The sequence below is a fragment of the Rattus norvegicus genome, chromosome 17 (genome assembly GCF_021556685.1).
Source record: "Rattus norvegicus strain SHRSP/BbbUtx chromosome 17, alternate assembly SHRSP_T2T, whole genome shotgun sequence".
Classification (NCBI taxonomy): Eukaryota; Metazoa; Chordata; class Mammalia; order Rodentia; family Muridae; genus Rattus; species Rattus norvegicus.
In genome coordinates this window covers 11,534,164-11,551,059 of record NC_141550.1, presented here as the reverse complement: position 1 = coordinate 11,551,059, position 16,896 = coordinate 11,534,164, and the positions used below count along the sequence as shown (strand labels likewise).

The window sequence follows — 16,896 nt, the reverse complement described above, 5'->3', positions numbered from 1 at the left end:
CCCTTCTCAGGTGTCCTTTCCTTGGGACTAATGCTGGCAAAGTGTGTGTGTGTGTGTGTGTCCGGAGTCCTCCGGGCTGTGAATGACACAGAGAATATCTAGCTCTGGCTTTTCCCCCATCTCAGTGTCTAGAATTCAGGAAGCCAGAACATGCGGATGATCAGATGTGCTGTTAGACAATCATCTGGGACTGCTTTCTGGGTTGGCATCCGGACACTGGAAAGATAAAGGGCTCCTCCAGCTTGCGGTGGAGCGCCAGCGGACGGGTCCCTGAGAGTCCATAGTCTGTACTGGAAGCACAGGGGCTGAACCTACATGCACGGAACCTTTCAGGTCATCCTCCTGCTGCATGACCCCCTGCCTGGGCCCCGAACATTTTATTTTCTACCTCCCTCCGTAGGCTCAATTAATGCCTGAAGTCATTCAAATGTCACTGAACCGACCCTGTGGAGAGCTGTCTTCTCCAGAAGAAGATGGAGATGTTCCCTGTGGTCAAGCCCTGCAGACACAACCTCCAGAGTAATGATGCACAAGAGGAACTAATGCCTACCTTGGGAAGCAGTCAATTAGCACTCGGACACCATGGTTTTGTTTTTGTTTTTGAAAAAAATAGTTTTTCATGGGGAAATTTCCAATCCCGATAGGTGTAGAAAAGCTTTTGCTTTTCTAGACAGCTCACTTCTGCACAGGCAGTGCCAGGGAGAGTAGACCGGGGTGCCTGGGAAACATGGTGGCTGTAACCTGTGCTGACAGGCTTGAGTTCTGATCACAGACTCTCTGAGCAGCTGGGCCTGGCAGGTGTAGTCCATCCATTTGTCTGTGGAAGGTTGGCTGTGTACCTTGGGAGTGTTTCCTTGTGTTTCGTGTCTTTCTGCAGTGGCAGTCCTGTGGAGGCAGACATGCCTGCCCATAGGAGCCTGGGGTGGGTCTTTGTGCAAACTTTTCTTTGAGGCTGTCCTGGCATGGCCAACCCCCACTTTCTCCTGTAGAATAGGCCTGACCGAGATCGTGAAGTCCTGAGCCTCAGCTACCTGTGGGGGCAGAAACACCCTGCTCATGACTGAGCCTTGACTTAGGGAAGTGACTGATGAGGCCTTGTGTTTGTGCAGGAAGTTCTCCTGCACTTTACTTTTACTTGACATAATGTGTGTCATAAAACTTTTTATCCTGTCCCCAAATGTTTTTTCTGGTAGAGGGGAGGAATTGTTTTCACGAGTATCTGACCAGCAGGCTTGGGCAGGTCTCGTCTTTGAAAGGTGTCTATCTTGCCTGGGGCCCCTAAAGCCCTCTTTGTATTTAGTTAGATCATAGATATGGCTAGTCCATGGTTCTTCAGATTTAATATTCTTGGGCACATTCCCTCCTCTTGAAAAGTAAGGGTACATGTCCCTGGAGGATGTTTTGCTGGTAGTGGACCTAGTCCTGAAGCCTGACTGTGAGGCCTGAGAGGCTAGGAGATCTGCGTCCAGCAGGACCTCTGGGCCACAGTCTTGAAAGATCATGCCAGTGGTACAGTCCTGCAGGAAGACAGCAGTAACAGAATCTTCTGGCTCCTTGGAAATGGCTCTGGAAGGGGACTGTTTTTCATTGACTTTCAGGGATTCTATACCTTTCAGATGTTCTTTACTCTCCCTGGCTTCTGCATTGAGAGCCCAGTCACAGGACCCCTCCTCCTCCAGCTCCCTTTTATCTCTGCTAGTTGTTGGCCAGGCGTCTACAATGGTCCCCTGAACTGACAGCCCATGGGAGAGGTCTAAATCTGCACCCTCACTCTCCTGTGAGGCATGGTCACTCTTGAGTAGGTTTGGACCTGGCACTGGGTTGTCATTCCGAGGTCCTAGAACTGTGTCGCTGTGCCGGTCTCTGACTACAAGGCTGCGTGTCCTGTACAAGGAAGCCACTCTGCTCTTCTGGACATTTGAAGGGGACTCAGAGGGGCATAATTTGTCACTAGGACGAGTTCCACTTGGAAATTCAAGGTTGAGGGCAGAGGGAGGGGTTTGACTCTGGAAAACTGTTTTTCTTTTCAGATCTCCTTCTGAACCTTTCTGAAAAGGGTCTCCCAGGACAGCAGCAATTTTTGTAACAGAGTCATCCCTAGATTTCAAAGATGTCTGAGAGGGACTTGGGGGTTGTGGAAGTGACAAAGCTACAGCCTTGTTCACCTTGAAGAGTTGTAGGGCCCTGAGGCCTCTGAGGGGCAAGATCCATCTGTGCCTCACCAGGTGTCTTGAAAGATGAGTTTCCAGCACCTGCTGGACGTCAGGATCTAGCAAGGGAAGCCGAGGAGAAGTATCTTTGAAGGTGGACCCATCATTCAACGACTTCTGCTTCTCCGTTTTGATATTTGTTTCTGGTTTTTCAATTTCTGAGTTGTCCAAATGGGTCTCTGAGTTTTCACGACGGACCACCATGTGGTCCCCCGGAATTCCAGGGCAAGTGCCCACAGGCACCTTACTGTCATTGTCATGGCTGTGCTCACTGAAGTGGTTCCTCAGTGTGTCTTGTAGCTGCTGCTCTCCTGGTCCTCCTGGCTGGGGACCTGCTGAGTTGCTTCTTGGCTGTCTCACAGAGTTCTCCAACTCTGTCACAGCGATCGAGTCTAGAACTGTGCCCAGTGATCCCTCTGTGATCCCATCAGTATCTCTCAGAGGTCTTCCTGGACCGTTTGTCAGATCGCAGCATGGGTCCTTCCCTGTCTGGAGTATCTCTGGACCTTTTGCTGAGACCCTCTGTGCATGCAGGCTGCTTTTTCCTGCCAGTGCTGAGGAAGATGAAGTCCCTCGATTATCTTCTGCATGACCCATCCCTGGGAGTTTGTCCTCAGATTTCATGAGATAAGTAGATAGCTGGATCTTTTGGTCCTCATGTTTCCAGAACCTGGTTTTTAAGTGTTGCTCTAGGTGCTCTTTGAGCTGGGGGTCAGTGAAATCCTTCAGGAGGTGGAGAACAGAGTCTTGTCCCTGGGAAGCTAAACTGGTGGAAATGAGTTGATGAGAGACTTCCTGTGACATTTTCACTACACTAGGTAAATCGCTCCTACTTTCTTGGTTCTTCTTCAAAAGGTGCTGATCTAGGTGTTGAACAGCAACTGGGAAAATAAGTTGGGATTTTGAATCTATCGGGCACGAAGCCCTGGAATCCCTAGTTGGAGGTGGATCGGGTTGTAGGCTTGGGAGGGAGGTTGGCTCAGGGGCCAGGGTTTTGACTCCAGACCCTGGTGGAGAACGGGGGCACGGCACGTTTGTAGTCAAAGGATTGGAAGGGACCAAGTGTTGAAGCAAGGGCTTTGGAGAGAAGAGCAGTGGAGCTGCATTCCTCTCAGCTTGTCTTAAGTTGTAAGGAGAGAGTTCATTGAAAAAGATGGCAGGGGAGTCGAGTGGTGAGCCCACCATGCTGACAGTAGCCATAAGGGACTCACTGTGAAGAAAGGGGAGGCCCCAGTAAAGCTGCCTGCAGTCCTTCTGAGACTTGTTCCATAAGACCCTGGGGGAAAAGAGCTGATGGAGACCTGAGAGCTGCTCTGACTTGCAGGTGATGGCCTGCTCGCTGCTCCAGGACTGCAGCATATCACCCACACAGCTCAAGGCGTGGTCAAAGCTCTCCCTTCCTTGCTCTTTCCAGAGCTTCAGTTCTACCCTCTTGCTAATCTGCAGCTCCAGGATCTTCTGCACATCAGGCTTGATGAACGGGGGTTCTCCAGCCTCTAGCTGCCTGTATCCAGGGTCTGTCCACAATGAGGCCTCTTGGAAGCTGAAATGGAGATCCTCTTGCAGGGTCTCATCCTGTGACCACTTAGAATGACACCAGGTCCTGGCAGCCGCCTTGTACCAGGAAGAGCTTGAAGGAGACATGTTTGAGTGCTCAAGGCCTGGGGTGCTTGCCATGGGACAAGGCAAAGCTGTAGGAGATGTGCTTCGTGAGGTCACTAGTTTTGTTTTCCACTCACATCGATGAGGATGAGGAGGAGGAGGAGGAGGAGGAGAAGAAGGAAGAGGAAGAGGAAGAGAGAGAGGAGGAGGAGGTGGAGAAGGAGGAAGAGGAAGAGAAGGAGGAAGAGGAGGAGGAGGAGAAAGAGGAAGAGAGGGAGGAAAGGAAAGAGGAGGAGGAAGAGAGGGAGGAAGGGAAAGAGGAGGAGGAGGAAGAGAGGGAGGAAGGGAAAGAGGAGGAGGAGGAGGAAGAGAGAGCAGAGGAAAAGGAGGAGGAGGAAGAGGAGGAGAAGGAGGAGGAGTCATGCTTTGGTCTGTCTTGGATGGAGAGCAGAACACTGGATCTTGAGGATAGGATGGGGAGGTTGGTCCACATGGTCGTGGTAAAGGATGCATTTTTGGCATTGTCGTCACTGGTGGGGTAGAATCACATGTAAGTGTTTGTGATTCCTTACAAGTAAGGGAATTTAGCAGGGTAGGGGACAAAGTTGAATCTTTGTGCAGCAAGTGTTCCTTGACCAGAGGGAAGGAGGCCACTAGAGGCAAGTTGGCCATAGACTGCTCTGTGGAATGCCTAGGTGGCTGGTGGTCTTCGGCAGCTTCTGGTCTGGATCCTTGAGCCGAGGCATCTCTTCTTAAGAGCTGGCAAAAGCTGATGATGTCAGTAAGCAGGCTGCAGGAGACAGGACATAAGGTTGCAGCTTGGAGCATTCAGCACCAGGAGGTGGACAAGCTGAGCAGGAAAGGCCACCTGCAGCCACAGCTCCACACTCGAATTAAACAGTAGCACTGTGCACGGACCCCACCTTCCCAGAGGGCCCCTGGTCCCATGGTCAGCCCTTGCCCTTTGTCCCGAGTGATCTCCTCACAGGCATGGGCGTGAGGAGCCAGGAAGCACTGGAGACTTCTCACCTCTGCAGGAGCAAAAGCAGGCCCCTGTCATCCTTCCCTCTCTTCCTGCTGTAGCCTCTGTAAGCTAGAAATACAGATGGGGTGATTGTGGGTAAAGGAGGGAACTGAGAGCCTACGGGAGCCTGAATGCAATGTCCCTTCTGTGGAAATGATCAACTAAACAGGAGCTCAAGCTTCCCTGAACAAGGCCACAGGCCCCAAAGCACTAAGTGCTGGGCACATGTGGGATAGGACCTGACCATAGACCGGAGGCTTCCATTTCCACCGAGCTCCATGGACTTCATGATGTCCCTGTGGAGAGGAGGGAGGTCCAGTGTAGTGGAAGAGGAAAGTGTCTTAGAGAAGTGAAGTAACCCATTTGCCTGCAGACGCATGCAGCATGTTTCTGGTCCGACCCACACCACCCTCCTGACCGCAGCCAACCATGGTCGTCCCTGGCTTTATTCTGAGCACAGCACCTCGGCAATGTCTTCACTTCTGATTCCTTCCATGCAGCCACAGCCGCATGGTCTGCAACTCTTTTGGTGTCATCCCTTGGGGACAGGGTAGATGAAGTCACCTGTCCAGGGGAAGGAAGGAGCCTACCTTTCAAGGTCCTGATTTTCTTCCTGGCCTTGTTGTGGTCCCTCTTCACCACCTAATAGACAGAGATAACAGACACCACCTGCGGCCCCATTCACACCCCTGTGATGAGGGGTAAGTCTGTATTCTTTTCCCTTGAAAATCCCAAGTGTGGACGGTCTCCGTGAGACCCACCACGGATGTCATTGGTCAGTGTTCTTTCACCTCAGTAAGCTGAAGCTCAGCTCCGAACTGCCTTGTCATTTCCTGAGGCCAGATGTGACTCAAGTCCTGATCCTATGTCCAGGAGTGCATCACCCTCTTCACATGAGCTCAGCTGACCAAGACAATGTTGTGTGAGCATTAATGTGAGGAGGGGGACAGAGGAACCAGTGTTCAGAACGTTTCTTAGTGGAGCCTATCCATCCCAGGTCCACAGTTCCGTGACCACTGAGACATAGTGCTTCTTTCTGCTCTAGGAGGTCTGAGAGCAGATATCACGCAGCCCTCTCTCCCCGTCCTACCCGTGAGTTCTCATGCGGATGTGGTTCCCGTCTGCTGAGATGCCCTGTCCGCCACCTCCCTATTGGATTTGGAAAGTGTTTCCCTAATAGAGAAGGCTGTGTTGTGTGGATGGAAGGCAGTCTTACCCTTTTGGTGGTGGTGGAGGCGCCCTCTGCAGGTGAGGGTGAGGTGAGTGGGAAGAAATGTATCCACAGGTGGAAGAGGCCCAGTCCACAGGCGAAGGCCAGGATCATGTCCATTGCCCACGTCGTGAAGCTGAGGCTGATCCATTCGGTTGGAGGAAACGGAAGTGAAGGTAGTTCCATGGCACCGTCGTGCCCTACAAGTGCCTGGCACTCCGTGAAGGTAGTGCGTGGCCTTGTTACTGGATGCCTGAGCGAATGTTTTAATTTGTCATTCCTTCAGGCTGCATCAGGGAGAGAAGGTTCTCTGACTGATTCACACTGTTGCCCTCAGGCAACTGATCTCTGATGGTTCGCTCTGGGTGTTAGCAGCTGCTCCCAGGCCTACATCACAGAGCTCCTGGGTCCCTGTCACAAAGGGCCCCTGAGATTGGGGGAGGGGTAATGGGAAGAGGGGACCACCAATCTCCCTATTCTCCATCTCTCTTCCTTGTCCTCCATCTATCAGCCTCCACAAGTCTTCTGTCCTCCACAGCTTTTCATAGCTCTGTTTCCACCTGCATACCCTGTCAAAGACAGTCTTGCCCACTTTCTGTTTCTCTCTATCCACCGAGAGAGGCCTGCTCACCTTCTGTCCCCACCCCCTCATTCCAAGGGAAGGGCTTGTCCACATTCTGTGGGCTTTTGAAACCACAAAAACACCCCCAGTGACACACCTCCTAATCCTTCCCAAACTGTTCCACCAACTGGGAAGTAAACATTCAGACAGATGAGCCTTTGGGAGTTCATTCAAACCCCCACATTCCCCTTTGTCCCTCCATAGGCTTACAGCTCTATCATAAAATGCCCTCATGTTGTGGAAATTATTTAAATCCTGGCCTTTGTTTCTACCCTTCCTTTGGTTTGTGAATTCCCGGGAGAAATAGACAATGTTTATATTTATAATAAGCATTAACATAAGAGCTGGGTAGATGAGGTCTGCCCTCCATGCTGTTTGAATCTACTTTCCTATCGATATTATTACTATTTACTATATTTCATCTGGGCTGCTCTTAACTCCAATTGACCAGCCCTCAGGGCCACATTCACATAGCTCACCTCACTCATGGCGGCTCCTCCCTCTGAGTTCTCCACTCCTCTTCCCTTATGTTCGTTCTTGGAGCCCAGGCCTGTGAAACCTAAACTGTTAGCACCTTTATATCCCCATCAGAAGTAGTGTGGGTGCAGGGTCACTCAGCATCTTAGGTCTTTCCTGCAGATGCCATCTCTTGTGACAGCAAGTATAGGGGGCTCAAATTAGGGTTAGAATACAGGCAGCATTAGGCTAACCCACTTATACTTAGTCAAACTTAAAAGTCTCCATAGACTTTCACAGTCTGACTATTGTTCAAAGTTCAAAGTCTCTTCTGAGACTCATGACAATCTCTTCACTGCAACCCTTATAAAACCACAGTTACGTGTTTCGACATACAGTGGTGCAGAGTACGTGTTTCCATTCTGAAAGCAAAGAAAGAGGGCACAGTGAGGAAATACGAGATCAAGGTGGGACCGAAGCCAATCTAGCAGATGCCAAACTGCATGTCCATGTGTGACGGCACAAGGCTCTTCAGCTCTCCCACGCCTTCCAGCTTTTTTACTGCAATGCAATTATCCCCCTTGTGTTGATTCCATACCCTGCGTACAGCCCTCCAGGGGCAAGTATTCCTTAACTCTGGCCTTCAACTCTCAGGATCCTCAACACAAACCAGGCATAAGCCTCATAGCTTCCTGCAATGGCTTCTTGGTGCCTCCATGTGGGGTTGTCCCTACACCTTTCTTTAACCTCAGAGGGTGATTCCACAGCCCCGTTACTCATGTATCCTTCATGGTTTTAAAGCAAGAATTACACGGCCAATGAGGCCATGTTCTTCTGCCTGCTTTGGATAGAACCAGGACTGTCCTTGAATCTCACTTGTATAAACTTTGGTTTCCTGATGCTCTTTGAAATCAGGTAATTCGGTCTTTCCCCCTCAATATTTTGTTTGTTCACTGTGCATTCTGATCACAGCCCCCCTTTCTCTTATCTTCCCAGTCATGCCCTCACAAATCCCTCTTTCTCCATTAATCCCTTTCATGCTCCTCAGAGAAGAGGAGGCCCTCCCTGGGTACCATCCCACCTCAGGACATCTAGTTCCAGAAGGACTAGACACATGCTCGCCCACTGAGGTCCAATTAGATGGTCCACCTAGGGGAAAGGGATCCAACTGTAGGCAATAGAATCTGTGACAGCCCCTGTGTCAATTGTTAGTGGACCCACATGAAGACCACACCCCACATCTGTTACAAATGTGTAGGGATCCTAGGTCCAGCTTCTGCATGCTCTCTGGCTGGTGGTCAATCTTTTTGAGCCCCGGGAACAGAGAATTCTTTAGCTCTTTTCATAAGTTGCAGAATTAGTTTGGGTAAAAGGTCTCATCCTGAGGGCACAACTCCCTTTCATCCATTTCTCTTTATCCTTTTAGGCACCAAGGCTACAACATCAAACTTCCTGTGCTCTTTTCTTCCTCAAAGTATACATTTTATATTTCTTTTTGCCCCACTTGCTCTTTTTTCACTGAATACCTGCTAATGATTATCACTGAGAACCACACAACAAAGTCATTATTAAACTCTATGAAAGCTCTAGTCCAAAACCCTTCAATTTAGCCTCAGCTGAGGATAGAAAGCAACCTTTCTCCCGATACTATGACACGAATTGTCTCTAGCCTGGTTTGTAAAATTAACTTTTGTTCACCAGATATAACTGATCTTTCAGAGGCTTACTGCTGGATAAGCTTACTTTTTTACGATCTCTCTGAACTCTGGCTGGCTGATTCAACTCAACTGTTCAGACTCAAACTCTTTTCTGTTGGGGTCTAGTAATTGTCACGGAACTACACGGACACCAATCTCAGTCAGACAGGGATAGTTTATTAAGCATAAGCCCCAGGACTAGTCCATCAGGGTCATTGTCTAATTCAGAAGCTGGACCATGATCCCTTTTATACGCCTCAAATCTACAAACACATGTGTCAAGTTATCCCACCAATCAGGATTTAGGGATAGGGGATTTCCTTAGGAACATTTCTCTTTTGTACATTTATCCTGTTCTCGTTGCCTGGGGAATTCAACAGTGGCTGGGGACTTGCCTTGTCTAGTATTCATGTCCTAAGTTGTCTACCAGGATGGGACTTGTCTAGCATTCGTGTCTTAACTTGCCAACCAAGATTCAATTACCCACATACATGTGTCTTCCTGCCAAGTAGAATGTGAGTTCGCAGGGAGGTCTTGGGAACTTAAACTTTACTTGACCACTACTCAAAATGGAAGTCTCATATCAAATTGTCTCTTATGTTGGTGCAGGTGTTTCTCTTATGTTGATGTCCATCCCAGGGGCAGCTTATACCATGAAAGCTTATACACAGGTGCAGGAAGTGCTGGTGGGTGGTTGGTTCATGTCCAAGCTTATCGTGTGTAACTATACAAAATAGTTCTACTGACTTGTATCATGGTTGTTTCCAAGGGCACTGAACAGAACAGAATATGTAATCGATCTTGCCATTAGAAAATTTCCTAGTAATAACAGAAACACATGAGAAAGTTTTTTGTTTTTATCATGAACGGCTAGCCAGGTAAGTGTTACCTAGGTTTTAACATTTCACTTAGGTCTCAACATTCCATGTGACATCGTCACTTTGTCTTTTCTCAAATTAGATGCTGCTTTCCAACATGACTGCTTCCTTCTACAAACTCACTTTACCTTCATTGTTTGGGATTAAATGTGTGCACTAAGTGTGTGCCTATATTCCATCCAGAAGCATTAAAAGTGTGTCAATCCATCTGGATCCCATAGACCTAGAAGGCCTTTGGATGCGATCCCTTGCCAGAGAGAGCAGTCATGTTGCTGGATTAGACTTCCTGTACACGGGTTGCTAATGTTGTCTTCCTGTGGAGCTGCGCCTTCACAGTCCACACTGTTCTCAGTCCTTCCAAGCCTGTATAGGACTGCCCGTTAAGCCATCTTTACAGCATGCAGTCACTTTCCTACCCCACAATCTTCCACATTCCTCAAAAATCAAACAAACAAAACATCCCAGCAAGGTCACGGTCACATTGACATTTCTGGGTCCACTGGCATAACCATGTGATTGTTCTTGTTTGGGGCATTTCTAGTGTCATTTCTGTAGCTGTGATAAAATACCTAGCAGAATCAATTTAGGAACCATGGAGTTTATTTTGTATTACACTTCTTGATTAAAGACCATCATTGTAAGGAAGTAAAGGCCAGATTTCCAAACAGCTAATTACACCACATTCCTAGTCAAGAACAGAGAGAAATGGCTGCACCCATGCTACCAGCTTGCTCGACCTAGCTCTCCCCTGTCCTTTGGAGATCAGGACAACGTGTGCAGGGAATGGTGCCACCCACAACAGTCTACATCTTCTCACTTGATTAGGAATTCAGACAGTGGTCCCACAGGCCAATTGACCTAGGTAGCTCTTCAACAGACACTACCTTGTGTGTGACTCTAGGCCAGTGGTTCTCAACCTTCATAATACTGTGACCCGTTAATACAGTTCTTCGTGTTGTGGTGACCCACCCCCAACCAAAAAATTAATTTTGGTACTACTTTATAACTATAATTTTGCTACTGTTATGAATCATAATATAAATATCTGTATTTTCTGATGGTGTTAGTCAACCTCATCGAAAGAATCATTCAAAAACCGGAAGCGTCCCAGCCACAGGTTGAGAACCACTTGTCTAGACTGTCAAGGTGACAAAACTAGCCATCACATGTAGAGGGCATTCAGGTCAGTTCCAGCTCAGGGCTCTCTGAGCCATGTTTTTTTCAGCAACAGAAACTTACTCTCTACCTCTAGGGGATGGCGGAGAGTGGTCGCGGACATCAGAAATAAGCTGTACGTGTTGGATCTCTCTTAGATAATTCCCACCAGTACTTAAAAGAGAGCTTTTATGTGTAAGAAGGTGAGATATTTTTTGGTTGGTCTTTTGCTCTTGGAGGGACCACCATCAGCCCAGGTGAAAAAAAGTCATGAAAACTATATGTCTATAATTTATATGCAGAATTACATTTGTTATAGTTTTAGGTAAATAATTGATAGTAGGACTGTTTGTGTCCTTTACAGACACACTTGTTATCTTACCTTTGACCATATACTTAGGCTCTTCTATGAGCAGATCATAACTTAGATAACTCAATTATATTAACCTACATTCAGCCACATGGCTGGTTATCTGTGCTCAGGTAACATTTATCTGTCTCCTCACATTTTCCTGGGTGCCTCTTCCTACACCTGCACTATCGCAGAATTCTTTCTGCCTCCAGATGTCCCTTCTCCCCTTTTCTGCCTAAGCTCTAGGCAATAGGCTTTTAATTGACAGGGTGATGCATCCAAACAATATACAAGAAATTCTCTTTACAATTCTCTTTTTTAGTCCAAGAAGAGGCTCTTTTTCCATCAAATATAAATTGAAGACACTTACAACAATGAAGAGACAATTATGGAAACTGTTACATAAGATTTACATTCATAATGTTTAGTCCATAGTATTTGGCAACTTCAAAAATATTCTAATATCTTCCTATTTTGGCATGTTTAAAGTTTTATATTTAATTCAATTACTATCCTAATTTGTATTACCATCCTATAAACTATCTTCTTATACCTAGAACATCTTCTCAAATCCTAAATAACTTAAGTTTATATTAGGAGTATTATTGTTCAGTCTTCAACCCTATCAGAGACTTGAGAAGGAATAAATATTACCTGAGCATGCAGGGGGCATTGGGACGCAGCTTCCAAAAATTATAGAAATGGAAGAGACAGCTGACAGCCTGGATAGTCCCCAGTAGTCTCTGTAACGTTGGAGCATCTATCTTCAGTCTTCTGGCCCATAATATTTGATAGACATCTTGTGAAGCAGGAATTATGAAGGACTTACTCACCCTGTCTTGGCAGAGGTTGGCAGTTGACTTCCCTGAGCCCTCTTCTCCTCTGTAGACAGATTTGTCTGTAGGTGGAGCATGGGCCTTTTCTTTGCCCAGTGGCTGGCCTGCCACAGTTGAAGCGACTCTATATGGAGGCTATTGATGCTCATCCTCTGCTTTGAAGTGCAATGGGGTACTGTTGAGAGTTGACATTTCTCAGTGTCAAAATGATCTTAAATTCATAAATTGTGTTTCAATGCCATGTTCCATGAGTCTCTGAGGTTTCTGAAGGTCATCTACTCAGAGGATATGTGACCAAGCAAATATCGCCTGTCTCCAGCTCCCTATTCTCTGTTCAATGCAGGCTGCATATTCCTGTGATAACCTAGACTAATATCTAACACGACTATGAGTTTAAGCGTCTGGACATTCACTTGCACTATTTAATCATCCTAAACAGTTTGGAATAACAGCTGTTAAAAAAGCTGGGACTACACCTTGCATATTTAAATGAGTTCTATAGACATTTGCCCATCTAAGAGTTAAACATACATTTATTATTTTGTAACAAATTAATCTTAAATTTTATATCAATATAAAAAGATTTAATGTGGGGGAACTCAAGCAGCAGGTCCACTGCGGTCCAGACACCGCCCGGACCTGAAGGGACCTGGTCAAAAGCTCCCTGCACCCAAATCCCGTGGGAGTGAGAGCTAAACCTTCAGAGAGGCAGATACACCTGGGCAGCCAGAAGAGACCTCACTCTGCCCCCATTTCTGACTCGAGAGGAAAACACTTAACGCCATCTGGGACCCCGGTGCATAGGGTTCCGGGAAAAGGCGGCACAGGCCCTCCTGGTTGCCGCCCTCATGGGGAGCTCAAAAGCAGCCCCCCAGGAGCAACTTAGGCCAAAGGACCAGAGGTAAGACCAATTTTTCTGCTCTAAGCGACCTGCCTGGTGGACTCTGGACACACTCCTACAGGAACAGCTGAAGACCAAGAGACAGGAAAGACTAAAGGCCTGAAAGCAGAACACTCTGTTCCCATAACTGGCTGAAAGAAAACAGGAAGACTGTTCCACAGCACTACTGACACACAGGCTTATAGGATGGTCTACCACTGTCAGAAATAGCAGAACAAGGTAACATCAGAGACAACCTGATGACAAGGGACAAGCGCAGGAACCTGAGCAACAGAAACCAAAAGACTACATGGCATCATCAGAGCCCAATTCTCCCACCAAATCAAACACAGAATATCCAAACACACCAGAAAAGCAAGATCTTGATTTTAAATCACATTTGATCATGATGATGGAGGACTTCAAGAAAGGCATAAAGAACACCCTTGGAGAAATGCAGGAAAACATAAAAAAACAAGTAGAAGCCTATAGAGAGGAATCACAAAAATCCCTGAAAGAATTCCAGGAAAACACAATCAAACAAGTGAAGGAATTAAAAATGGAAATAGAAGCAATAAAGAAAGCACAAAGGGAGACAACCCTGGATATAGAAAACCAAAGGAAGAGACAAGGAGCCGTAGATACAAGCAGCACCAACAGAATACAAGAGATAGAAGAGAGAATCTCAGAAGGAGAAGATTCCATAGAAATCATCGACACAAGTGTCAAAGATAATGTAAAACGGAAAAAGCAACTGGTCCAAAACATAGAGGAAATCCAAGACTCAATGAAAAGATCAAACCTAAGGGTTATAGGTATAGAAGAGAGTGAAGACTCCCACCTCAAAGGACCAGTAAATATCTTCAACAAAATCATAGAAGAAAGCTTCCCTAACCTAAAGAAAGAGATGCCCATAAACATACAAGGAGCCTACAGAATTCTAAATAGATTGAACCAGAAAAGAAACTCCTCCTGTCACACTACATTCAAAACACCAAATGCACAAAACAAAGAAAGAATATTTAAAGCAGTAAGGGAAAAAGGTCAAGTAACATATGAAGGCAGACCTATCAGAATCACACCAAACTTCTCACCAGAGACTATGAAAGGCAGAAGATCCTGGACAGATGTCATACAGTCCCTAAGAGAACACATATGCCAGCCCAGGTTACTGTATCCAGCAAAACTCTCAATTAACATAGATGGAGAAACCAAGACATTCCATGACAAAACCAAATTTATGCAATATCTTTCTACAAATCCAGCCCTACAAAAGACAGTATATGGTAAAGCCCAACATAAGGAGGCAAGCTACACCCTAGAAAAAGCAAGAAACTAATCGTCTTGGCAACAAAACAAAGAGAAGAAAAGCACACAAACATAATCTCACATTCAAATACGAAAATAATAGGAAGCAACAATCACTATTCCTTAATATTTCTCAACATCAATGGACTCAAATCCCCAATAAAAAGACATAGATTAGCAAACTGGATACACAATAAGAACCCTGCATTCTGTTGCCTACAGGAAACACACCTCAGAGACAAAGACAGACACTATCTCAGAGTGAAAGGCTGTAAAACAACTTTCCAAGCAAATGGTCTGAAGAAGCAAGCTGGAGCAGCCATTCCAATATCGAATAAAATTCATTTTCAACCAAAAGTCATCAAAAAAGATAAGGAAGGACACTTCATATTCATCAAAGGAAAAATCCACCAAGATGAATTCTCAATCCTAAATATCTTTGCTCCAAGTACAAGGGCAACTACCTACAGAAAAGAAACCTTACTGAAGCTCAAAGAACACATTGCACCTCGCACAATAATAGTAGGAGGTTTCAACACCCCACTCTCATCAATGGACAGATCATGGAAACAGAAATTAAACAGAGCATAGACAGACTAAGAGAAGTCATGAACCAAATGGACGTAACAGATATTTATAGAACATTCTATCCTAAAACAAAAGGATATACCTTCTTCTCACCACCTCATGGTGCTTTCTCCAAAATTGACCATATAATTGGTCAAAAAACAGGCCTGAATAGATACAGAGAGATAGAAATAATTCCACGTGTCCTATCAGACCACCACGCGCTAAATAAGGGAAGAACGCCCACATATAAGTGGAAATTGAACAATGCTCTACTCTACGACAACCTGATCAAGGAAGACATAAAGAATGAAATTAAAGACTTCTTAGAATTTAATGGAAATGAAGGTACAACATACCCAAACTTATGGGACACAATGAAAGCTGTGCTAAGAGGAAAACGCTCTGAGTGCCTGCAGAAAGAAACAGGAGAGAGCACATATCAGCAGCTTGACAGCACACCTAAAAGCTCTAGAACAAAAAGAAGCAAATACAACCAGGAGGAGTAGAAGGCAGGAAATAATCAAACTCAGAGCCGAAATCAGCCAAGTAGAAACAAAAAGGACTATACAAAGAATCAAGAGAACCAAAAATTGGTTCTTTGAGAAAATCAACAAGATAGATAAACCCTTAGTCAGACTAAGGAGAGGACACAGAGAGTGAGTCCAAATTAACAAATTGAGAAATGAAAAGTGAGGGATAACTAGGGAATCAGACGAAATTCAAAAAATCATCAGACCCGACTACAAAAGGCTATATTCAACAAAACTTGAAAATGTGCAGGAAATGAATTTCCGAGACAGATACCAGGAACTGAAGTTAAATCAGGAACAGACAAACCATTTAAACAACCCGATAACTTCTAAAGAAATGAAAACAGTCATTAAAGGTCTCCAAAGCAAAAAGAGCCCAGGTCCAGATGGGTTCAGTGCATTAATCTATCAGACCGTCATCGAAGACCTCATACCAATACTATCCAAACTATTCCACAGAATTGAAACAGATGGAGCACTACCAAATTCCTTCTATGCAGCCACAATTACACTTATACCTAAACCACACAAAGACCCAACAAAGAAAGAGAACTTCAGACCAATTTCCCTTATGAATATCGATGCAAAAATACTCAGTAAAATTCTGGCAAACTGAATCCAAGAGCACATCAAAACAATCATCTGTAATGATCAAGTAGGCTTCATCCCAGGCATGCAGGGATGTTTTAATATATGGAAAACCATCAACGTAATCCACTATATAAACAAACTGAAAGATAAAAACCACATGATCATTTCATTAGATGCTGAGAAAGCATTTGACAAAATTCAACCCCCCTTCATGATAAAAGTCCTGGAAAGAATAGGAATTCAAGGCCCATAACTAAACATAGTAAAAGCCATATACAGCAAACCAGTACCTAACATTAAACTAAATGGAGAGAAACTTGAAGCAATCCCACGAAAATCAGGGACTAGACAAGGCTGCCTACTCTCTCCCTACTTATTCATGAAGTTCTATCCAGAGCAATCAGACAACAAAAGGAGATCAAAGGGATACAGATTGAAAAAGAAGTCAAATATCACTCTTTGCAGATGATATGATAGTATATTTAAGTGATCCCAAAAGTTCCACAGGAGAACTAGTAAATGTGATAATCACCTTCAGCAAAGTGGCTAGGTATAAAAATTAACTCAAATAAATCAGTAGCCTTCCTCGACACAAAAGAGAAACAAGCTGAGAAAGAAATCAGGGAAATGACACCCTTCATTATAGTCCCAAATAATATAAAATATCTCGGTGTGACCTTACCGAGCAATGAAAGATCTGTATGATAAGAACTTTAAGCCTCTGAAGAATGAAATTGAGGAAGATCTCAGAAGATGGAAAGATCTCCCATGCTCATGGATTGGCAGGATTAATATAGTAAAAATGGCCATTTTACCAAAAGCGATCTACAGATTCAATGCAATGCCCATCAAAATACCATTCCAATTCTTCATAGAATTAGACAGAACAATTTGCAAATTCATCTGGAATAAATAAAAACCCAGGATAGGTAAAAATATCCTCAACAATAAAAGAACTTCAGGGAGATTTACTAT

The 16,896-nt window shown here is 45.3% G+C and overlaps 1 protein-coding gene across 2 annotated transcripts; it reads right to left on the bottom strand.

Moving 5' to 3' along the window:
- Nucleotides 1–578: 578 nt before the first annotated feature.
- On the bottom strand, nucleotides 579–6,328 carry LOC134482811 (spermatogenesis-associated protein 31A3-like). Of its 2 annotated transcripts, XM_087591650.1 has the most exons (4): nucleotides 6,053–6,328; nucleotides 5,427–5,478; nucleotides 4,842–4,905; nucleotides 579–4,602 (listed from the first exon to the last, which is right to left on the bottom strand). In XM_087591650.1, the coding sequence occupies exons 1-4, from the start codon at nucleotides 6,230–6,232 to the stop codon at nucleotides 618–620; spliced, it is 4,281 nt and encodes a 1,426-aa protein (XP_087447776.1). In that variant the 5' UTR covers nucleotides 6,233–6,328; the 3' UTR covers nucleotides 579–617. The 2 variants fall into 2 exon arrangements, with proteins under 2 accessions (XP_087447776.1, XP_087447777.1); XM_087591651.1 differs by lacking the exon at nucleotides 579–4,602 and having other exon boundaries at nucleotides 4,755–4,905; nucleotides 6,053–6,315.
- Between the last annotated feature and the right edge of the window lie 10,568 nt (nucleotides 6,329–16,896).

Coding starts and splice junctions, on each gene's coding strand:
- LOC134482811 (XM_087591650.1), bottom strand. CDS start 6,232: ATGGAACTACCTTCACTTCCGTTTCCTCCAACCGAATGGATCAGCCTC. Junction 5,479..6,052: donor CCTCCACCACCACCAAAAGG/GTAAGACTGCCT, acceptor TCTGTCTATTAG/GTGGTGAAGAGGGACCACAA. Junction 4,603..4,841: donor CTGCTTTTGCTCCTGCAGAG/GTGAGAAGTCTC, acceptor TGTCTCCTGCAG/CCTGCTTACTGACATCATCA.